General features: G+C 40.0%; 2 protein-coding genes across 6 annotated transcripts in view; one reads left to right on the top strand and one right to left on the bottom strand.

The window, feature by feature from the left end:
- The window catches only part of MTOR (mechanistic target of rapamycin kinase), a 75762-nt gene that overhangs the window by 14059 nt on the left and 37583 nt on the right, over positions 1-24120 (top strand). For all 5 annotated transcript variants that reach the window (XM_077190155.1, XM_077190154.1, XM_077190152.1 and 2 more), the window contains 9 exons: positions 756-842; positions 1406-1573; positions 3006-3118; positions 3573-3735; positions 3989-4081; positions 4751-4897; positions 5645-5787; positions 6803-6965; positions 7079-7224. In XM_077190155.1, the coding sequence (XP_077046270.1) occupies positions 756-842; positions 1406-1573; positions 3006-3118; positions 3573-3735; positions 3989-4081; positions 4751-4897; positions 5645-5787; positions 6803-6965; positions 7079-7224 (1223 nt within the window). The remainder of the gene's footprint in view (positions 1-755; positions 843-1405; positions 1574-3005; positions 3119-3572; positions 3736-3988; positions 4082-4750; positions 4898-5644; positions 5788-6802; positions 6966-7078; positions 7225-24120) is intronic.
- ANGPTL7 (angiopoietin like 7) lies at positions 8163-18416 on the bottom strand. Its single transcript, XM_077190228.1, has 5 exons — positions 18027-18416; positions 15932-16032; positions 15424-15618; positions 12494-12692; positions 8163-9546 (listed from the first exon to the last, which is right to left on the bottom strand). Exons 1-5 carry the CDS (start codon positions 18403-18405, stop codon positions 9377-9379), a joined length of 1044 nt encoding a protein of 347 aa, XP_077046343.1. The 5' UTR covers positions 18406-18416; the 3' UTR covers positions 8163-9376.

Raw genomic sequence — 24120 nt, 5'->3', positions numbered from 1 at the left:
AATTTAAAGAGTAAATTCATTGTCACAATTGGATGTTTAAAATTGTATTGTGGTGGAAGGAATTGCAAAATTCTCATAGTGTAGCCAAATAAAATTGTCTAAGTCAAAATTGTTCTTGGTAGTGAAGAATGAATGGTGTAATCAACCATCTTTTAAAAAAATGCAGTGTTTCTGGCAAGGACCTAACTGTGTTCCCCAGTAACTTTTCACCAATTTATCTTGTGGGGGATGGGAAAAAGCACAGAAGGAACATCTTAAAATGTGTGTCAGTTTGGTTTTCAGGCAGGGGGAAAAGCCTGGGGGCTAAATTTTTGGAAGCATCCTTCAAGCATAAATTACAATACACTGTGATTGAGGTGTCTGTGCTTGCAAGTCTGTTCTGACACTATAGATTTGCTGGGACTTTATATAAACCCCTGTTTGTGTGCTTGAGGGTCTGAGGCTTTGAGCTTGCAATTTTTTTTTTAATGCAGGTTGGGGGGAAACCCAACCAATAAACCCAAAATCACTTTTCTTCCCACTGCCCTCTTAAAAACCAACAACAATAAAAATTAACCCAAAACCCATCAAAACCCACAAAACCCAAACTGCTGAGCTGAAGCTGCCCAAGAATTTAGCCCCAGATTTTCAGCAAATGGGAGCTATGCATGCTATTTGTTTGATAAATGAGCTTGCAATTGCCTGTGAAACTCTTCACCCAGTGGCTTTGATATTTGGATAAGCTCCAGTGATTATTACACATTTCTTCCTTCCAGTTCCTGTTCCAGCAGCTGGGAATGTTGGTGTCCTTTGTGAGAAGTCACATTCGGCCCTACATGGATGAAATTGTCACCCTGATGAGAGTGAGTGCAATCTTTATGCCAGTGCTTTACTGTCACAGAAAGGTGCTCAGTCTTTTTCAAATAACTTCTCAAAAGTACTTCAGAAGTTCATATGAAGTGCAGAGTTACATATATTTGAAGTAATAAATGTATTTTGAAATACCATTTATTTAAAGTTGCAATATACAATATTGGTGGTAACTGAAGTAAGTGTAGCTTCAGGTTCTGATAGTGGCTGAGCTCTTTTCAGCACTTGGATTTTGTGCACTTACTACTTTCAGAAACACAGTTTTAGCAGGAGATATCTGGAGTTCATAAATAGGTGTCATTTCACATAATTTTCACTAAATGTTTGCAAACTTGTAGAAGGATTAGGAAAAAATCAGTTTTCCAGAGGTTGTTTTTAACAACTGTGAATGTATTGGAAGTGGAGAGTGTTTTAAAAACAGGAAGTACAATCCTTCCTTGCAATCTGGAATTTATCTACAGACTGACTCCTACAGCTTGCTTTTCCTGTAACTGGTACAGCTCAGCTGAAGAACTGCTGGAATTTTCTTTTTCCCTTTTTTTCCTTTCTTCTGTAGGACTTCTGGGTTATGAACAACTCCATCCAGAGCACAATCATCCTACTTATTGAGCAGATTGTGGTAGCTCTGGGAGGTGAATTCAAGCTTTACCTGCCTCAGCTCATCCCTCACATGTTACGGGTCTTCATGCATGACAACAGCCAGGGTCGCATTGTCTCTGTGAAGGTGAGTGGGGCTGCAGTGACTGCTGTGCTTGGGCACTGCCCAGGCAGCTGGGTGTGTTCCCAGCCTGTGCTGGTGGTCACAGGGCTCTGAGGATGAGGGAAGATGAGGATCTGACTCCATGTTTCAGAAGGCTTGATTTATTATTTTATGATATATATGACATTAAAACTATACTAAAGGAATAGGAGAAAGGATTTCATCAGAAGGCTGGCTAAGAATAGACAAAGAAAGAATGATAACAAAGGCTTGTGGCTCAGGCTCTGTGTCTGAGCCAGCTGACTGTGATTGGCCATTAATTAGAAACAACCACATGAGCCCAATCCCAGATGCACCTGTTGCATTCCACAGCAGCAGATAACCATTGTTTGCATTTTGTTCCTGAGGTGTCTCAGCTTCTCAGGAGGAAAAAATCCTAAAGAAAGGATTGTTCATAAAAGATGTCTGTGACACCAGCCTGCCATGCTCAGCTGTTATGTTATGTATTATAATATATAATATGTTATATGTTATATAATATATATATTATATTACATCTAAACTGAATTTTCTAAGCACTTAACTCTGCACACAGCTGTACAGAATTTTGTGACTGCCAGCCAACAGTCCCGATGCAAACACACGCTTGGCCCCAAGAAAACAAAACCCCATCACTTCACTATCACAATCTCCATATTGCATTCTACTTTGGTACAAACACAGGCACAGCAAATGATAAGAATTGCTTTTCCTTTCTCTGAGGTTCAGAGAATGTGAAACCCAGAAATATTTTTGGGAAGAAGTGTGCCTTGGTTTTCTCTGTGAAGAGAAATGTGGCAACAGATACTGACTTGTTTAAAATGGATCTCATCCATGATTTTGAGTCATATGGGTCCTTTTGGTTGAAGGATTTGATTCTCCCCCTCTATTGTCTTGTGAGACCCCACTTGGAGCATTCAGTTCTGGTGTCCTCAATGTAAGAAGGACATGAAACTGTTGGAGCAGGTCCAGGAGAAGCCACGAAGTTGACAAGGGGACTAGAGCAGCTCCCCTATGAAGATGGGCTGAGAAAGTTGGGGCTCTTCAGCCTGGAGAGGAAAAGGTTGTATGGAGACCCACTATCTGAAAGGAGCTATAGGGCAGGCAGAGAGAGACCCTGTGTCAGGAGCTGTAGTGACAGCACAAGGAGTAACAGGTACAAACTGAAAGAGAGGAAGTTTAGGTTGGCTATTAAGACATCCTTTACTGCATGGGTGCTGAGACCCTGGAACAGGTCGTGCACGGAAGTTGTGGATGCCCCAACACTGGCAGGGTTCAGAGTCAGGCTGGATATGGCCTTGAGCAGCCTGGTCTAGTAGAAGGTGTCTCTCCCCATGGCAGGGGGTTGTGACTAGATGATCTTTAAGATCTCTTCAAACCCTTTGACATTCTGGTGTTCTGTGATTTTTCTCTGCAGCTCCTTAATGCGATCCAGCTCTTTGGAGCTAACCTGGATGATTACCTGCACTTGTTACTACCTCCCATTGTAAAGCTATTTGATGCCCCAGATGTCCCTGTGGTGGCTCGCAAGTAAGTGCTGCTGGCTTTGCAGTCTCTCTCTTTGTAGTTTTACCTCTGATATCCAAGTTCTGCAGTGGCTGAACATTTACAATTCAATACCACTTAGTCCCCTCCTGAGCTTTTCTGTGTTAAACCTCTGTGGAAGGTTATTTTTGATTGGACATTACAGCAGTGTTACTATTTTTTTTTGATTTATTGGTGGGTTTTGGTTGTTGTTGGTTGGTTTGAGTTTCTTTGTTGTTGCTATTTCTTTGGGGTTTTTTAAATTTTCTGATTCTCACCTGCCAGTATTTTAGTCACTTGCAAACTGTCCTGCAGGTACTCGCTGCTTTAACAGAGTTCTGGTGGCCTCTTTTTCCTATTGTTATTAATCCTAGGAGGACTGAGCACTTTAATAATTTTTCTTATTTACTTCTTCACACTCTGAGAGATAAGTTCTTCTCTCTTTTTGCTCTGACTTAAGAGCTGCTCTAGAAACAGTGGACCGCTTGACAGAGTCCCTGGATTTCACGGATTACGCATCACGGATTATTCACCCCATTGTACGAACACTAGATCAGAGCCCTGAGCTAAGAACAACTGCTATGGACACCCTCTCCTCTCTGGTGTTCCAGCTGGGAAAGAAGGTAATTATTCTTTGGTTTGAAAGATCACTAAAGGTGGGACTGTCCCAGAGATCAAGGCTTTAAAGTTGAGTTTTGTAACGTACTCACAGATTTCCAAGAGAGCTGATTTTTCTTCTCTTCATTGTTTCTGGAATTGAGAAATCAATTACTGAAATCAAACTGTCAGAATTGGTTTCTCATCAATGAAACAAAAGGAATTTTACTGCTCTTGGTGCCTCTGAGTAACAAGTTTATGATGCATTCCCTTTGACAGTACCAGATTTTTATCCCGATGGTGAACAAAGTCCTGGTGCGACACAGAATTAACCATCAACGCTACGATGTTCTCATCTGCAGAATTGTGAAGGTAAGCTGACAGGTCTACAGTTGTTTGCACTTTTGGGATGTTGTCCTGTTCAAACAGATGTAGCTGGAACCTTCACTTGGATTTACTCATAAAATGAGGAGTGGTTGTTGCTCTGTTTCTGTTTTAGGTGCAGCTTTTTAATGCAACTTTGAGGTTACAATGGGAAATTGTAAAATTGAAACTGATATTAAATATTTCCTATGGAAAAATCATGGCAAGTTCTAGGGAAGAACTTAGACTTGTAGCCAGTGTCATTACTATTCTTCTCTTAAATTGGATTTATCCTATTTTTCCCATGGTTTCAGGACTTGAGGAGACCTTGTTATCTCAGTATTTTCTTTGGAATGTCTTACATTTTAAAAATTTGGTAACTGGTTTACAATTTGTGTGGAACAAGCAACTAGCAAGTCAAATGGGCAATAGTGCTTGTTTCAATGTACATTATTTTGGCTTTTTATACTAGGAGCTGAGAGTTCCTGACAGTTACCTTGAATAGCAAAGATTTATCATTTAGAGTTCTCTGGCTTATAAGGTGTAATCTTTATCACAAACCATGGTTATTTGCTTCACAGATTTTGCTGCAAGATTTTGCTCTTTTTTTTTTTTGGCTTGTCAAGAATTGCTTCTGTATGTGTGGGTGTGATCTTCACTGTAAACCAATTATTGTAGGGTTACACTCTGGCTGATGAAGAGGAGGATCCCCTGATTTATCAGCATCGAATGTTGAGAAGCAACCAGGGAGAAACTTCAGCCACTGGTCCTGTGGAAACAGGTCCCATGAAGAAATTACATGTGAGCACCATCAACCTGCAGAAGGTAAGGCCAGAGCCTTCATAGTGTGAATTTGCTACTGAAGGGAGCTAATGAAATGAAAGAGCTTTGTCTGATGCATCTGAACTACATTTATTTATATTGTTTTTATGTTGCTTTTCTGTACAAAACTGAAGTCAAAGTAGTGTCTGAGACTCTTTAAAATTAGAGCAACTTTTAAGATAGGAGTGAATGGCTGTGAAGTAACCTGACACTTGCTTGTTAGGTATGAACAAGACTTTCTAGGTCACAATGAATAATCTCTTGCCAATAGAGTAATCTTTTTCAGAGCCTCTGCCCTTCTTTGTATTTTTGCTTTTGCTCTTCTTACATCCTAGTTCTATATTTTCTTGAAGGCAGAACTTAATAGGTAAGTTTGAACAGTGCATGCATGCAGCACACAGTTCAGTAATGGGATGGATTGGTTTGAAAATGCTGGACTTAAAAATGTAATTCTAAATGCATTTAAGCTGATGTTTCAACAGTGTCTTCAGCTCAACATGTATTTTTGCAGATTGTTCATGTTAAATACTTGCCATGTCATGGCAGGAATACATTTAGGGAAGATTTCTTAGCCATGAGACTTAAGTACTGCAGATTATCTGGTAAAGGTGATGGATTTCAGGAAATTGAGAAGGAATTCTCAGCATGTGGTTTGGAGCTGTAAGGAAGCAATGCTGCCTGCTGATGGATTTCTTGTGCTCTTGGATAATTAATGCTTTGTTTGGTGACTTGTCTTCCTTTGTGCTGCAGGCCTGGGGAGCAGCAAGAAGAGTTTCCAAGGATGACTGGTTGGAGTGGTTAAGGAGGCTGAGTTTGGAGCTGCTGAAAGATTCTTCCTCACCCTCCCTGCGCTCATGTTGGGCCCTGGCTCAGGCCTATAATCCCATGGCTCGGTACAGAATTTCTGGGTTTTTATCTCACTTGCAATGGCAGATGGAAGCTGGATATTATAAGGAAAAAAGAAGGTTATTTAGAGGCTCTTAGATTTCATAAATAGAGACAGTTCCTGCTTTGGCATAAATCAAAGAGCCAACAGCTTGATTTCATTTCCACCCTTCCTAGTTGGCTGCTCCATGATGTGCACAAAATCTTTCACTGAAATTCTGCATGTTAGTCCAGAAAGAAGGTAATGCACATAAGTGAAGCTGGAATAACAGCAGAGTATGAAATATTTGTATTGAGTATTTACTGTGGGGAATAAAAATGCATCTGAGTGGAATAAACTGCAGTGGTTTTTTACAACCAGCATGTTTGGAGAAACTTTGATAGCATATGATAGCACAATATTTCTGTTATTGTACTATAGCAGCTTATTCTATATTTTTCAAATAAGATATATTTTTCTATATAATATGTAATACTATCTATATAATAAAATATATCTATATAATATAGATAGATATCTATATATATCTATATAATAGATATATATATCTATATATCTATATAATATAGATAGATATCTATATATATCTATATATCTATATAATAGATATATCTAATATATAATATATATAATATATATTATATATATTATATATAATATAATATATATTATATATTTTTTATATATAATATATATATTATATATAATATATATATTATATATATATAAATATATATAAATTATTTATATTATTTATATATTTGTATTATTTATATATTATTTTTATAGAATATATAAATATATATATATAAAAATAATTTATATATCTATATAATAAAATATAGAATATTCTATATTTTTCAAAGCTAACAGAAATTAGCTTTACCAAAGCTAATCAAAGCAGGCAGACATGTAAGTGTATTTTTTAGCTCTCTTTCTCTGGGTAAGAAGGTGAGCCCACTGTCAAACAGACTTTTTCTCATGAATGCCCACCTCACAGTGTCTTTTGTGTTCCTCCCCAGAGACCTCTTCAATGCTGCTTTTGTTTCTTGCTGGTCTGAACTGAACGAGGACCAGCAGGATGAGCTGATCCGAAGCATTGAGTTGGCCTTGACTTCTCAGGACATTGCAGAAGTCACTCAGACTCTGCTGAACTTGGCAGAATTCATGGAGCACAGTGACAAGGTAGAGATGCTGTTGGGCAGCCCCTCCTGTTGCTGTTTTGGTGTTATTCTGTGTGGAATTCCTGACTCCTTTGCAATACTCACCCTGTTTCTGATGTGTGTGCTCCTGGCCAGGGCCCCCTGCCTTTGAGAGATGACAATGGCATTGTCCTTCTGGGGGAAAGAGCTGCCAAATGTCGAGCATATGCTAAGGCCCTTCACTACAAAGAGCTGGAATTTCAAAAGGGTCCCACCCCAGCTATTCTGGAGTCTCTAATCAGGTAGGACCACAACTGCTGAGATTTCTGCTTAAGATTTCTGATTAAGATACCACTAGGATTAACCTAGGCAGTTCTTTGGACTTCACTCTGTCACAAGGTGTTGTTAAACTACCTGCAAATGTGCAATTTTAGCTGCTGAGTTCTGTCCTTCTACTGTGTGGTTTAAACTATGATAGAAGCCCAGGGAAGTTTTGCAGGAAGAAGTGCAGGAAAATGTTCTGATTCCCCTCTCTCACCCTTCCAGTTCACTGTGGAGTTTCATGAAATGGCTGCAGGTTAAATGAGACAGATTTCTATGCCTGCATATAAATAAGTCAGAAAAGTTGAAGCTCTTAATTAAAATTTCTCATCACATTCTGCTGATTTAGCTTAGATGGGTCTCATTGCTCTTATGTCAAATGGAAGATATTATAAATTGTGTTGTTTCTGAGCTTGGTCAGTGACACAGATATTAGCCTGAAATAACCTGCACAGGATTTGATGCTAAACTACATGTTTTAAAATGTGAATCCCTATTCCATATCACAGAAATGTTAGCTCAGCTGTTTGAGATGAACAAATTGATTTTGGTTGTGCAAAATCTTAACTTTGTCTTTATGCAGTGAATTTTTCAACCCTCCTACTTCCTTGGAATTGTGTTTTCCAATTCTTTTCTCCTCTATTATTTTTTCACCCTTCATTCTGCCTCATGTTATTGGGAAAAATACAGAATTCAGTGTATTTTTTTCTTGGTTTCAGTTGCAGTTGTTTTTTTGTGTGTCAAAAAAGCAAGTTAAGGAGCAAAGAATTGACATAAAGCACACTTAAAAATGAAACAATTTATTAGAAACGAAAAAGTTTTAGAAACCTTTAAAAATCCATTACAGACCACAGTTAAAATAGTTCCAATTATAGTTCCACACAGTTGAAAATTGCATTATGAATATTTGCACATCTGTAAATTCCCAAGACACCTTTATCTTCCATTTCACACAGGACTGAAAACAACCTAATCTAGATTCAAACTCTCTTCAAGGTGAATAAAAATAGATCTATTAATTATAATGATCATTTTCCAACATATTCAAACAATGCTAGGGCTATAGGAGGAGTCTCATTCTTTTTTAACTGTTATCTTTAACACTGTGTTATGTGAGGGAGAAGTTTCCTATTTTTGACAGACTATCTCTAGGTAACTTCCACCTGGGAAGCTGGAACAGATTTTGATACTCCTCAGTCTGCTGTGTTGGCAAACATTCCCTTAAGTGAAATAACTTTTGGCACTTGGGGATTCTCTGGTGTGTTCTAGTGTTCTGCTCATGAATACAGTGGTTTTTAAATGTTGGAGTTGAGTTTTTTGGCTTGCTAAGCTGCTGCTCACTCTCAGCCTTATTGACATCCAGCTTGTTTGTATTCTAACCTTAACACAGTTTGGGAACAGCCCAGAAAGTTGTTTTTCTAGTTTATCAGCTTTTAGGTGATCTGTGTGGATAGAAATAAACATTGGAGGGCCCATGGGACAAATCCTTCTCCAGTGTTACTGTTTGTTAGGGCAGCCTTCAGTGGGGATTATTTGAGGCAGCAGCAGGAGGTGGCAGTAAAAGGTCAGGGGAGAATCTGGACAATGCAAATTAAATTTTTGAGCTTTTTTTCTTTCTTCTGTGCGAAAATAAGCCACTTACTATACACTAAAGAAAAGTGCATCAGGGGCACTTCTGATGGATTCCTCTGGCTTGAAATAAGTCTATAACTTCTGTGGTTTGAGTGCTTCTTGCAAGAAGTTGCTTAGCAGTGCTTGCTCCAGACACTGAAGGAAAGGAAGCCCAGAGGCTTTTGCTTTTCAGTCCCTGCCTACCTGGTTAATAGTACTAAGGCAACCCAGTAATCACACTGCTAGTGAAAACACACCCATAGGTTTTCTGAAGGTGCTATAAGTGCATTCAGTCCTAAGCTACTCTAACACAATATTTTTCCCTTTGGAAAGAGCCTGAAGAGGAGGAAACAAGGCTGAGTCCTGATAATACTGGTGCCTGTGACTGGTGTCGCAGTGTTTGTGTACATCACCAGCACAGAGCTGTTGCATGTATTGGATGAAATGAAACATTATTTGGGTTTATTGCCCACCTTTTGCATGGTAAAGTCATGTAGCTGTACAACCAACCATTGATTTCTTCTATGGTTTGAAATCCTCTGGCCTGATCTTCATCTCCACTCTCTTGAGGGAGTAGGTGGAGCCGTGCCACCCGTACCAGGTGATGCCATCCATGCTCTTGGTGTGCTCTCCTCGGCGGTAGTAGACCCCATTCAGATTGGAATCTGTGCAGCAGTTGTACCAATATCCACCTTGGCAGGGAACATAAGAGATTCCTGACGTTAATTTATGTTAATTATATTTATATCATTAATTTCTATTAATAATTACTTCTTGTTCCGCAGGACAGTGAGCAGAGGGCTCTGATAGTTGAGGTTGCAGGTCAATTTAAAAGTTAAAATAGATATTTAGGAACTGAAAGGCATTACAGGTCTATAATCAAATTAGTCCAGTAGCTTTTAATTTATTTGCTCATTCCTCTTAGAATATTTCTGTGAGGTGTTTCTGACTCAGTGAATTAGCATAGGAAATGAATCTGGGTAATTTGCCAGAGCATCTGAAGGTGTTTAAAAAGTTCCTGAACTCTCTGAGTATTTATTGAGACTGAGATCAACAGTTTTATCTGCATGTTGTGTGGGACACAACGGGGAAATTAAAGAGCAAGATGTAATGAAGATCATTATCTTTGACAGAACTCAAAGATACTCCAGAAAATTCAGAGAATAACCTCTGAAATTAGGGGCTTGTAATAGGGTTGTAATAAAGATCACAATAATAGGGTTATAATAAAGATCACAAGTCAAGTGAATATGGAGGTGAACACAGGAGAAGAAGTACAGGTGCCTAATACTAGGATTTGAAACCTTACAGAAATATAAGAAAAAATAAGAACCTGATAGATATTAAGGAATAACTTCCTGTCTCACTGTATTTTATCAGCATGTGAGACAGTTTGGCAGATACTATAGTGGACTGTTACCCAGTCCACAGTATATACAGTAATATAATAATAATATATAATTCTATAATAATATAAAAAATATATATATAAAAATAATACGTAATACACAGTCTGGTGTGGTATTTTCTGGGTCCCCCGTGGCAGGAAGGAAATGATGAATCTGACTCCATGTTCTTAGAAGCCTAATTCATTAATTTATGTATTATATTATATTAAAGAATGCTATACTAAAACTATACTAAAAAATACTTACACAGGCTTAACAAGATACTAATTAAAAATTTGTCACTCTCCAGAGCCTTGACACAGCTGGACTGTGATTGGTCATTAAGTTAAAACAATCCACATGAAACCAGTTGGATAAACAATCTGCAAACCACATTCCAAAGCAATAAAACACAGGAGAAGCAATCAGATCATTATTGTTTTCATTTTTCTCTGAGGCTTCTCAGCTTCCCAGGAGAAGAAATCCTGGCAAAGGGATTTTTCAGAAAATATAATGGTGACATTCTGGCTCTGTAAATCAGCTCTAGCTGTCAGATTTCCCACAGAAGTGTATTTTCCAGAATTGTTCACCTCTCCCTTGAGTTGCCATTCAGATGTTACTAATTGCATGGAAAGAGGGAGTGCTGGGCTCTCTGCACCTCACCCAAGCAGCTCTCTCAGGACAGGAAGGGAGATGCAGGGAGAACCTTCTTAGGCACAGTTGCACCAAGCAATTACTTACAAGTGGAGCATGGATGGGGATGGCTGAATAGATTTTTCAAGAGTTTGGGCAGCACTGGGTGGCTTAAGGCCTTGTTGAAGACTGGATTGTTAATTTTGTTGGTGATTGTAATTATTGCCCTGTGTCTCCCTTGTCTGCTTGGATTTTTGCATTGGGCCCTGCAGAAATCCTTGTCAGCTGTGTTTGTCACTCAAATACAAAAAGGGGGAAGTATGGAGGGGCTTGACAGCTGGCTTGTGAACAAAGCTGGGTTAATAGAAGAAGTAACAATTGATGGTTTTTGAGTGTATCCATAGCAAGGAAGAAGACAAGGCTGTCAGCATGGAAACAGATTAGAAAAGATACATGAAAACTTTTGTAAGCTAGACAACATGCATAAGGAGATGTGTATAGGTGCCTTATTAAATTTCTGTAAAACTTTTGCCAAATACATTGAGGTTAATTGCTTTGCACCAATGAATATAATAAGTTATTGTGATCTAATTAATGACTTAAGATCATGCTTTGTTAAAAGTATATAAGCTGGATGTCATGGTGACTACACCAGGTGCTAATATTCAAATCTGAGCACCTGCTGGTTTGACTACAGCCTCCCAAAAAACTCACCTCCTTTTCAAACCACAACAGCAAAACAAAAACCTTTTTTCTTTTAGACCCTAATTATTGGAATAATTACCAATATAGCCAGATGGGGTGTGCCTGAGCTTGTCTGGCCCTTGATGCTGAGCCAAATAGTGGCAACTGTGGTGTTTTCACCCCACAGGCACTTTTGGCTGCCTGGGTGTGTGGTGTTTCACCCTTAGGGACACTTTTGCCTGGCTGGGTGTGTGGTGTTTCACCCTTAGGGACACTTTTGCCTGGCTGGGTGTGTGGTGTTTCACCCTTAGGGACACTTTTGGCTGCCTGGGTGTGTGGTGTTTCACCTCACAGACACTTTTGGCTGCCTGGGTGTGTGGTGTTTCACCTCACAGACACTTTTGCCTGGCTGGGTGTGTGGTGTTTCACCCCACAGACACTTTTGCCTGGCTGGGTGTGTGGTGTTTCACCCCACAGACACTTTTGCCTGGCTGGGTGTGTGGTGTTTCACCCCACAGACACTTTGGGCTGGGTGGGTGTGTGGTGTTTCACCCCACAGACACTTTTGCCTGGCTGGGTCTGTGGTGTTTCACCCCACAGACACCTTTGCCTGGCTGGGTGTGTGGTGTTTCACCCCTCAGACACTTTTGGCTGGCTGGGTGTGTGGTGTTTCACCCCACAGACACTTTTGCCTGGCTGGGTGCTGCAGTTGGGCACGTGGGGACAAGTCCAGGCCTGCAGGAGCTCTGGTGCTGCTGGGATGGAGCCTCCTCTCTTAGGAGGGGCTGCTCCTCAGGCTTCCCTCTGCTGGAGAAGCTTTAGGGCGATGGTGAAGGAAAAGAATCTGTTCTGATGGAGGGTTTGGATCCAGAACAACACCTAACCATGTGTGTATGTCACATCCAACCTTAGAGTGACATTTTGTGTGCTTTACCTTTGCGGAACTGGGCACAGTCATCCACACACTTGTCGTTGTCCTTGTCCTTCGTGCTGAAGGCCGTGTTGTTGTGGTAGCGCAGCGAGTCCCGCCCGGTGTTGCCGCTGTAGTTGCCCACAAAGAGCCTGTAGCTGTTGATTTCATTGCTCAGGGTGAACTGCCCATACTGGGCATAGCGTGTGTTACCTTCCCAGTCCTGCCCACAACAGGGGAGAAGAAATCAGTGCTGTTAGAGCAGTTATGACAAAGACCCAACATCCATGGTTATATACGTGTATTGTTACTGTTTCAGGCTGCAGAAACCGCTCTGTTAAAGGAAAGGAACTTTCCAGAGCAAGGCATGAAACTTCCAAGTTTTATCTGCACTGGTATTGTACAATCTGTAGGAAACATTGTATAGTTCCAGTGTAGTTCCCTACAGTGGTAGCTGTTGATTTCATTGCTCAGGGTGAACTGCCCATACTGGGCATAGCCTGTGTTACCTTCCCAGTCCTGCCCACAACAGGGGAGAAGAAATCTGTGCTGTTAGAGCAGTTAGGAAAAAGATTCTAAAATCCATTGTTATATACAGATATGTTTACTGTCTCAGACTGCAGAAACTGCTCTGTTAAGGGAAAGGAACTTCTCAGAGCAAGACATGAAACTTCCAAGTTCTATTTGCACTGGTATTGTACAATCTGTAGGAAACAGATTGTATAGTTCCAGTGTGGTTCCCTACAGTGGCAGCTGTTGATTTCATTGCTCAGGGTGAACTGCCCATACTGGGCATAGCCTGTGTTACCTTCCCAGTCCTGCACACACCATGGGAGAAGAAACCAGTGCTTTTAGAGCAGTTATGACAAAGACCCAACATCCATGATTATATACGTGTATTGTTACTGTCTCAGACTGCAGAAACTGCTCTGTTAAGGGAAAGGAACTTTTCAGAGCAAGACATGAAACTTCCAAGTTTTATCTGCACTGGTATTGTACAATCTGTAGGAAACATTGTATAGTTCCAGTGTAGTTCCCTACAGTGGCAGCTGTTGATTTCATTGCTCAGGGGGAACTGCCCATACTGGGCATAGCCTGTGTTACCTTCCCAATCCTGCACACACCATGGGAGAAGAAATCAGTGCTGTTAGAGCAGTTAGGAAAAAGACCCAACATCCATGGTTATATACATGTATTGTTACTGTCTCAGGCTGCAGAAACCGCTCTGTTAAGGCAAAGGAATTTTCCAGAGCAAGACATGAAGCTTCCAAGTTTTATCTGCAATGGTACTGTACAATCTGTAGGAAATAAATTGTGTAGTTCCAGTGTAGTTCCCTGCAGTGGCAGCTGTTGATTTCATTGCTCAGGGTGAACTGCCCATACTGGGCATAGCCTGTGTTACCTTCCCAATCCTGCACACACCATGGGAGAAGAAATCAGTGCTGTTAGAGCAGTTATGACAAAGACCCAACATCCATGATTAAATATATATATTGTTACTGTCTCAGACTACAGAAACTGCTCTGTTAAGGGAAAGGAACTTCTCAGAGCAAGGCATGAAGCTTCCAAGTTTTATCTGCACTGGTACTGTACAATCTGTAGGAAATAAATTGTGTAGTTCTGGTGTAGTTGCCCACAAACAGCCTGTAGCTGTTTGATTCATTGCTCAGGGTGAACTGCTGCTATTGTAGCCTGTGTTACCTTCCCAGTCCTGCACACAGGAGGGGAGAAGCAATCAGTGCTGTTAGAACACCTACGAAAGAGACTCCAACATCCATGATTACATACATGTCTCAGACTGCAGAAACTGCTCTGTTAAGGCAAAGGAACTTTCCAGAGCAAAATATGAAACTTCCAAGTTTTATCTGTGCTGGTGTTGTACAATCTGTTGGAAACCTGATGTGCAGCTCTTGCATTCACTATCCTTGTGTCAGCATGCTGCCTCAAGTAATTTTTTTCCTCTCTGAAACAGTGACTTTTAGATATTAGGTGTCACTGTCAAATTTTCTGAAAAATCCCTTCACCAGGATTTCTTCTCCTGGCAGGATGAGAAGCCTCAGAGAAAAAAAACCAATATTATCTCATTCACTTCTCCCTGTTTTGCTGCTTTGGAATATGGCTGGAGATTGTTTACCAACAGGTGCATGTTTGATTGGTTTCATGTGAATTGTTTTAAATTAATGACCAATCACCATCAGCTGTGTTGGACTCTGAGGAGTCAGTCCTGAGTTTTTCATGATCACTCTTGTTAAGCCTTCTGTCTGTACCTTTCTCTATTTTTTAGTATAGTTTTAGTGTAGATAATATGATGTAATATGATGTAATATGATGTAATATGATATAATATGATATAATATGATATAATATGATATAATATGATATAATATAATATAAATATATCAGCCTTCTGAGAACATGGAGTCAGATTCCTCATCTCTCCCCTCGTCCTGGGACCTCACAAACTCAACAATTAAGCCTTTCAGTTCATACAAATCCCATCCCTCAAAGCTGTTGTACCAACTATAAACTAGTCTAGGTCAAACCCAAGCCTTTAACAGACTGAAGAAATTGAGGGGAACACAATGCAAATTCTTGTACCCAGGCTGCAAAATGAAAAGACTCAGAGGCTTGGAAACTTAATGGGACATGTCCTTTTGAAATTTTAAATCTGAGCTGATCAGCAGTTTGGTCTCTGTCTGCAGTGGCTCCTGCAAAGAGCCCCACACGTTCTGGAGACACAATGTGTGTGCAGACACAAGGTTGTGCCACTGACTTTGCTCAGGGCAGAACATCCTCTGGCTTGGGTTTGAATGCATTCCTAGCTTGATCCTGCTTCCTTCTCCTGTAATTAAAGCATGCAGATTCTTTGGGCCTCCTAAAAAGATGGGAGGTGGTATCTGGTACTGGGGAATAAAAAAGCTTTTAGCTGCTGAAATCAGGAGTTTATGAATTACCTCCAGCTCTACTCGCAGAACAGTGGGGCGTCTTGAAAGTCTGTAGATATTTTCATTTCCCAGCCAAAAATCTCCCTTAATATTGCCAAATCCTTCCTTGTATTGTTTCCAGTCCCTATTGAATGATGTCAAACCAACTTTACGTCTTTGGATGACAGTCCAGCCACCTCCATCTGTCTCCATGTCACAGAACACCTGGAACAGGAAAAAAAGGCAGTGGTTACTTGTCAGTGGGCTTAGGAAGGTTCAGTTCTCTTACCACAAGGCATTGTTACAGATTTCACAACCTGAAGAAACTTCTATGGCAAAAAGTTATTAGATCAACCCTTTTTCTATTTTCTCTCTTAAATGTACATACACTCTTTCCATCCTTTTAAGTTTGCTTACATAAAGATGCTGATGGCAGGGTACCAAAACTTAGTGTGTGCTTTTTAATCTCTGTAGAGAGGTATTTCTTGATTATATTTTAAAAGACATGTAATATACATTGTGTACTGAATAGCCTTACCTCCAGATCTGGAATTCCCAAGAATTCATCAGGAGGTAACTTGTAAACACCAGAAATTCGGTAGTTCCTCTGGTAAAGTGATGAGCAGTCATAAACAGCATCTACTTGAATCAGAACCAGAAAGTGAGAATCTGAGCAGCAGGAACTCCTCTGCTGTGAGGGTGCTGTCTGCTAAGTTTAGTTTGTAGTACAAGGAGTAATGAAGAAAGCTTTCCACAAGTCTAAAGTTTTCCTGAAATGGCTTTGTTGTGAGGGGTGTGTGCATTGGTAAAAGGTGGTGTAACACTGGGATTTTGGGATTTTTATTAATTTACTTATTTTAAATTTTTTAACCTCTGCTATGCAAAAAGACATCTCTGCCTTCTCATCACATTGCCACTGTGTGTCTGTGCTGGAAAATGTGTTTGCTGACCCTTTAGTAAATAATAAAGACTGATCCAATGATCCAAGCCAAGCCAAGGCTGCTGTGAGGTGCCTGGTTTGAGTGTGTGAACAGCTTGGCCAGGTTTGTGGTTGAGGGATGTTTGTTCAGCCCTTTCTGCACTGGCATCTGTGACAAAGTGCTTTTTAACTGCAGTCTCTGGGTCTGTGAAAGCCTCTTTTCCTCCTGGTGCAGGAGCTGACTTTCAGGTGGTAAAATGCAAAGCTGTTCTGAGGAGGATAAAGGAGCTGAAGCAAGGCTTTATAATGTCTGACAGCTTTCAAAAATGTCTCTTACCTGCTGAGGTGAGAAACATCTGTCTTAAATTCCTTCTGGGCCAGTTTCTGCTGTGTGTAACTGTTTTTTCTCCAGCTTCAAAGAGACTTGTTATAATGTAACTTTATGTAACTTTTTTTAAGGCCTACTGTAAATAGTGATGTGTCAAAACTAACCAGCTGGAACTATTTTAGAGGAAGAATTAAGTAAATAGATTTAGAATTTCTTCCTTAATGTTAAAGAAAAATCTAAATGAAGTCTATTGGCAAATCCAGTTGAGACTGAGACAATTGAAGCTCTTTGCAGTGAATTTCATTTGAAAAGTCAGCAAAGAGGATGCTTTCAAAAATGTCTCTTACCTGCTGAGGTGAGAAACATCTGTCTTAAATTCCTTCTGGGCCAGTTTCTGTTGCATGTAACTGTTTTTTCTCCAGCTTCAAAGCTTGTTATAATGTAACTTTTTTTAAGGCCTACTGTAAATAGTGATGCATCAAAACTAACCAGCTGGAACTGTTTTAGAGGAAGAATTAAGTAAATAGATTTAGAAGTTCTTCCTTAATGTTTAAAACAATCCAAATGAAGTCTTTTGGCAAATCCAGTTGAGACTGAGACAATTGAAGCTCTTTGCAGTGAATTTCATTTGAAGAGAAAAGTCAGCAAAGAGGATGCTTTTTTCTAGAAGTGCCTTTACAGGTAGCTGACCTAAAAATGCACCTGCATTCCACATTGAGTCCAGGCCTGTGCAATCACTGTGTGCAGTGACATTTTCCCTCAGGGAAGAGAATTTTGAAGAATTTAACTGTGGTCTGGCTAGATATAAATCACAGTTTGTATTCTTCAAAATTCTCTTGTCTGGCTAGGTATAAATCACAGTTTGTATGCTACATCACAGTTTGTATTCAATCTACACCCTTGAATTTTTAAGAATTATCATTCAAAAATAATGGATCGCTCTTTTTTTTTTTACTCTGTTTCAGAGATAGTCATAAAGATACAATTACAAATCTTTAGTAATTCCTGGAGAGCATTTCTAATTCTTTTAACAATTTCTAGTCTCCCGTCAGCACTGTGAGCTCAGAAGTTATTACTGCCAGAGCCATTCCCTTACCACTCCAGCTCCCTTTCTTTTAGCATTGCTATAGTGTAGTGCTCAGAAAATGAAATATTAGATTGAATTCTTCACTGTAGAAATGCAACACCTGTTCAGTTTCTGCACTGCTTAAAAACACACATAGATATAAAAATACAGATGAGGAAATCCAAGCTGGTTTCCTCAGGCTCACTGCCTGAGCAGCAGTTCTCAGTGTGCACGCTTGCTAACCACATGCTAGCCCTAGGAACCAGCCATCAATTGTGCATTGAGAGGTGCATCTGGGAGCTTGGTGACTCCCTCCTTACCAGCTGATGTCTGTGTGACCATCTGAGCTGCCTGCAGCTGCATGATGTCAATCTGGTTGTTCATTTGGGAGTATTTGCTCTCGGCGTCGATGAGGCGCGACTCCATCTGCTTGGTGCTGCCTTCCAGCTCCATCACCTGCATCACCACGTTCACCCAGTCCCCTTCCTGCTTCTTGCTCAGCTCCTGCAGCATTCTGCTCAGGTTGGCTACCTGCAGCTTGAGCTCCTTGATCTCCTCACAGCAGCCTGGCATCTTCAGCTGTGCATTCCCATTGCTCGTTCTCCTCTTGGGAGGTTTGTGCAGCAGAGCTGGGTAAATCACCACAGACACAGTGACAATGCAGAGCCAGGCCAGCTGAACCCTGGGTCTTGCTGGCATTTTTGCTTACAGCAACAGAAACCTTCCAGCTGACTGCAGGAGGCTGAGTGCAGCTGGGCTAGGTATAAAATTTCCTGCAGCAGCCTGGTACCTTCCTTGCTTCCAATGAAGTCTCTGAAGGTGGAGCCTGAGGAAGTGGCTTTTTTTCAGACACCTCCTGTCAGAGTCTATGCACTTTGGAAGTCTGTCTCTAAGCATCTTATATACTATTTTTCTGTTTACCTCCACCCCCCTGAAACTATGAAGAGCTTGCTGGCCCCTCCCAGTTCATCTGTTCATATCAGGTATTTACAGGGTGAAATTGGAACAGGTTTCAGCCAGGAAAGGTTGGGGAGAGCAGGAGAGACTTCCCTCAGTTCTGTCTTGAAGGGGTGTAGGAGAGGGCTAGGAAATGAGAAGAATTTCCAGCAATTATTGCCTGTTGGATTGGAGCCCTCTTGGTGACTAGCTCTGGCATTTAAATAACATGAGAGCATTAGAGATCCAGAAAGTGAAAAGGCTGTTCAAAATGGGTGAGTTTATAGAAGCTCAAGGAAGGTAACTCCCTACAAAGAAGCCTTGGCTGCTGCAAGTCCTATTACAACCCCAGAAGTTGTAGGGGGTAACTCTATCATTGCATTCCTTAATTTAGGCAGTATTTTAGCAAATTAATTAGTTAAGCATCTAATCCTCTTTCTCTGGATACTGGGCTCTCTGCACTGTTAATGTTGTAAAATCCACTGTTGTTCTTTTAGAAATGGGATATCTGAGGGTGGGATGAAATGAAATTGCAGAATGTGTAAGTAAAAACTCACTCCTCTGTTTATTCATAGTGGGCAAGTGAAAGGACATTAAGTAATGGTGAGGGTCTATGTAAAATTGACACAGGGTGGTTGTTTTTACAGGCAATGTGATCTAACTCCAGTCTTAGGGAGGCCAGTTTATTAATAGGATTTTGAGAGGAAAATCTAGGGTTAATTAATATATCCATAGCTACATAAACAGTAGATTTTAGAGTAAATCTTAAATTTTTAGATGTTCAGAGTATTAGTCCAGTCTCAGCTGGCTGAGATAGCAACTTCCCCTCCTCTTTTATATCTTCTAACAGTCCAGAATTTTAGTATAGCAACTTGATGTCCAAATAAAACCATTTCAGCAAAGGTGCAGCCTTTTCCAGAAGGTCTGCAGCCTTACTTCTAGATCCTTCTGATACTTCTAGATCCTTCTGGATCAGTTTCTGCTCCTCAGGCCAGCTGCTCTGTAATTTCCCACCATATGGGTTCTTGCACCTTCCTGTAAAATGTCTGATTATGATAGTGGACAGAAATAAGATGAAATAAAGGATTAGATGCCTCGTATATCTGCTGCTTGCATAAATGCTGTGAATGCTTTCTTGATGTCCAAGGAAACAAAAGAAATCTTGCACTTCTTACAAAGGACATTAGCACAAACCCAACTGACACAAACTATCCCATCTTGGCTTCTTTTGCTGATCCAAAGTGGCTGCAGGATTTCTGCTTGATTAGGAACCATTAGAAAAGCCTTGCTGACCTGACATTTGCTTTTAAAGAAATAGAAAGCACAACTGCTTGTTGCTGCAGTTTCTCTCCCTCCTCAGCTCTGATACACTTGTTGCTTGATGCTTTGTTATTGCCTCTGATTTTCACTGGGGCTGCCTGATAGTTTTTCCTCCAAAACAAACCCACAAGAGTGTGAAGATGTTGGGAGATGAAGTCATCAAAGCACTGCAGGAGTGCAATGTGCAAATTCAGGTGTCTTGTAAACCTGAATTTTCCTAGAGGAGGAAGAGGGAATCTTTATGAGGAGGAAGAGGGAATCTTTATGAGGAGGTCAGAATCAGAGCTCTCCAAACAAGCAGTTGTCTTGTGGGTGTCTGCCTGCCTGTGCTGTGCCCCAGAGAAAACAGCTGAGTCTGTTGTGTCAGCCAGTGAGGCCACTCTGAGCTGAGATATTGCCAGAGATATGCAAGTACAATTTGTTTAAAGCACACAGGGCACCTCCAGAGCAGACCACAGGCTTCAGTCCATTTTTGTCGTGGACATTCCAGAAACCTTCCATAGCAAAATTGCTTTTTCTACTTCAGACCAGAAAGTGCCACTGCACACAGATGAAAGCCTGACCTTTTTGTTCTGCCTCTAATCCTGTCTGAGCCCTCTTCCAGCTGGAGCTTCTGTGATTCCCAGAGGCAAATTCTTCACTGGCTTCCTGAGATGAGAAACATGTTTTTGTCAAAGTTGGAACAGAAAATAGGACAGGCCAGACTCTGCTTCTCTGCCCCAAAAGGCCACCCTGCTAACACCCCCATTGTGTTACACAGGACTTCAATCCATTCTGCTGCTGCTCCCACTGACCATGACTCTCCTGTCTTGGACAGATGTGGAAGAGGGGAGCCACTTGTAGGTCCATGCATTCCCTCTTTATACAAATTTTGAAAGGATCCAAGATTCAATTGAACACACATGTTACAAAACAGCACAAAAAGGCCTCCAAATCCCTTCTCTAAATTGGAATATTTAATTGAAAATAAGACAGCCAGGGTTTTATTTTGGATTCAGCTTCTAATTTGTATATCCAAATGCAAACCATCTTTCTTCCAGGTACTTTGATTTACCTGTTTTAAAAGAGAATACTTTGTTCTGTGTAAGAGGGTGACAACAGACATATTGTGCAGGAATGGAAAAGCACAAACCTTCCCATCTGTCATTATTTTAGAGCAAACATTCAAAGAGATTTGGGCAGAGACATCCCTTGGCAGAGATATCAGCTTTAGTGGAATTTGATTTCTTTATGAATATTTGAAAGATGGATCTTTCCCAGTTTCATGGAGAGCTGAATATGGGCACTGAGGTAGCAATAGCTACAGATGCAGGGTAGGAATTCTCAGGTTAGGTCAGTAGTTGGAGCTGCCAAAAGCTGTTTTGCAGTTCTGCACTGTTCTACTTATGATTGAAATTCAGGATCCTGGTGCATTTTGTAAAGAGGTAAAGTTTGGGGCATAGCTGGGGAGAAATCAGTTCCATGATTACTGAGTGGGTCCTGTTCTTTCCTTTCCCCAATAGGGATGGAGAAATTGAGCCTCATTTGGCCTGAAATCCATCACCCTAGCTTTCCTCCATTCTATTTTCTATGTGGAAATACTGTGGTACATGATAGCTTAAAAACACAAGCTCACAAAGTCAAGAACATGAGACAAATCCTTTTTGACTTCATTCATGATGTATTTCTGAAGTGCTTGGGAGAACTGAGGCTGATCATGGTTTCAATTTGTATATGCCATGAGTTTATAATGTTGATTGATGTTACTAAATTCAAATATATCATTATTACTTGATTAGAACCAGTTTGCTCCTGTCCCTGGAGGGCCAGATTAAATGAGAGGTGAGTTTAAATGATTGCCTCCTCTGGGAAGCTGTTCTGGCAGGTGGATGCAAAGCTGAGACAAGAAGAAAAAAGCTCAGTGCCCTGTGGCTGTTTATTTGGTAGCCATTCCTTGCAAACCTTTCATATGCATCTGGCAAATGCTTAAATCTGGAATTCCTGCTGCTTGCTGAGGTGGCAAAGGCTCTCATCAGCTCTCAGCTGGCCCATGATGGAGTCCACACTGTGCTGGAGCTCTGAAATGCTGCTTTTCCCTCCCAGAAGTGGGAAACTGTTCACCTTTGGCATTGGAGATGCTCATAAATGCTCCAACATTTACTCTACCATAGTTTTATGGTCCAATAAAACCATTTGTGGTTTTATTTTAAACAAGGATGGTGTTGTAAATCTATGAAATTATATGGGACAGGTGGAACAGGAGAGAGGGTTTGATAAGGAACAAAACACTGCTATTTCTGCTTTCTTTTGGTATTTGTGATTTCTTTTTTATTTAAGGCATCCCCTCTTTGCATAACCAATACACAAAGACTGGCTCTGTGTTTCACCTTTTTTTGCTAAATATCCTACTTAGCAATTTTTTCTTCTCTGCTTTCTAATTGATATATCCATAGTTACATAAACAGTACATTTTAGAGTAAATCTTAAATTTACTCTAAATATTCTAATACTCTAATACTCTTAAATAAATATTCTAATACTCTAATACTCTTAAATATTAGCTTTCTGGCTAATAAAAAATAGGTGATATAATAGGTGATTCCTTTTGCTGCAGCCTAAGCAGCAGGGTTAGCTAAGAAATTTATTGTAACATTTTTCACTGATATTCTAATACTCTAATACTCTTAAATATTAGCTTTCTGGCTAATAAAAAATAGGTGATATAATAGGTGATTCCTTTTGCTGCAGCCTAAGCAGCAGGGTTAGCTAAGAAATTTATTGTAACACTTTTCACTGATATTCTAATACTCTAATACTCTTAAATATTAGTTTTCTGACTAATAAAAAATAGGTGATATAATAGATGATTCCTTTTGCTGCAGCCTAAGCAGCAGGGTTAGCTAAGAAATTTATTGTAACATTTTTCATTGATATTCTAATACTCTTAAATATTAGCTTTCTGGCTAATAAAAAATAGGTGATATAATAGGTGATTCCTTTTGCTGCAGCCTAAGCAGCAGGGTTAGCTAAGAAATTTATTGTAACATTTTTCACTGATATTCTAATACTCTTAAATATTAGCTTTCTGACTAATAAAAAATAGGTGATATAATAGATGATTCCTTTTGCAGCCTAAGCAGCAGGGTTAGCTAAGAAATTTATTGTAACATTTTTCACTGATATTCTAATACTCTAAAATATTAGCTTTCTGGCTAATAAAAAATAGGTGATATAATAGATGATTCCTTTTGCTGCAGCCTAAGCAGCAGGGTTAGCTAAGAAATTTATTGTAACATTTTTCACTGTTATTCTAATACTCTAATACTCTTAAATATTAGCTTTCTGACTAATAAAAAATAGGTGATATAATAGGTGATTCCTTTTGCAGCCTAAGCAGCAGGGTTAGCTAAGAAATTTATTGTAACATTTTTCACTGACTTTTTTTTTTCTTTCAAAACTGATGAATGTTTTTATTTGATTTGCAAGCATTTATATAGGAAGATTGGCAATTTGGATGCCTGTGAGCAATGTGGTGTCTCCTTGTTGGAAGCCAAAGGGGCTGCTCTGGCCTGGCAGCACTCAATCACCACAACTCTTTATTAAAAACATTTCTTTCCTGCTATCAGTTGCTCAAACATATTTGTTGCCAGAATGGTAATACTTTTCAGTGGCACAATGGACCTGCATTGGTTTTCTGAGATTTCTTGAATCAAGGGCTTGGGGGATGCCTCAAGACAAATAAATCACAAAACTGAGGGAAATGGCCATCAAAGGCAGCTCCTTTTGCCAGAGGATTATCTGTTCCCCCAAGTCTCACAAAGCAGCAGTGCCTTCCAATGCTAGAAGCAGCTCTCAGCAATTCCTCAGAAGGAAAAACAAGCTTGGCTGAGGCTGCTCAAATCTGCCATATTAGAGAATCTTTCTAAGCAAACTTGAGGAGACTGAAAAAAATAAGATGTTATCTACTGGTCTGGATTCTGCATCCAAGCTGCTTTATTGCAAAAATGAAGTTTATTTATTATGTTTGGGATGCATTCTGGCAAGAGGAAATGTGTGTGCTCCCTCATGGATAAGGTTGGGATTGCTTGAAAAGGTTCTATTCAAATAAAGGGTTTCTTCTTCTGATTTTTATGGGAAGATGAGGGAAGTCTGGTTACTTCTGAGTTCTTGAAAATTTAA

Source organism: Agelaius phoeniceus, chromosome 24, assembly GCF_051311805.1.
Source record: "Agelaius phoeniceus isolate bAgePho1 chromosome 24, bAgePho1.hap1, whole genome shotgun sequence".
In the NCBI taxonomy this organism is placed as follows: Eukaryota; Metazoa; Chordata; class Aves; order Passeriformes; family Icteridae; genus Agelaius; species Agelaius phoeniceus.
This window is presented reverse-complemented; position numbering and strand designations above follow the sequence as displayed.

Bases quoted from the DNA above. Each gene is read 5' to 3' on its own strand.
- ANGPTL7 (XM_077190228.1), bottom strand. From the start codon at position 18,405: ATGCCAGCAAGACCCAGGGTTCAGCTGGCCTGGCTCTGCATTGTCACT. The intron at 16,033-18,026 runs GTAAGGAGGGAG...TGATTCAAGTAG, and splicing joins GGTCACACAGACATCAGCTG to ATGCTGTTTATGACTGCTCA. The intron at 15,619-15,931 runs GTAAGGCTATTC...TTCCTGTTCCAG, and splicing joins TGGGAATTCCAGATCTGGAG to GTGTTCTGTGACATGGAGAC.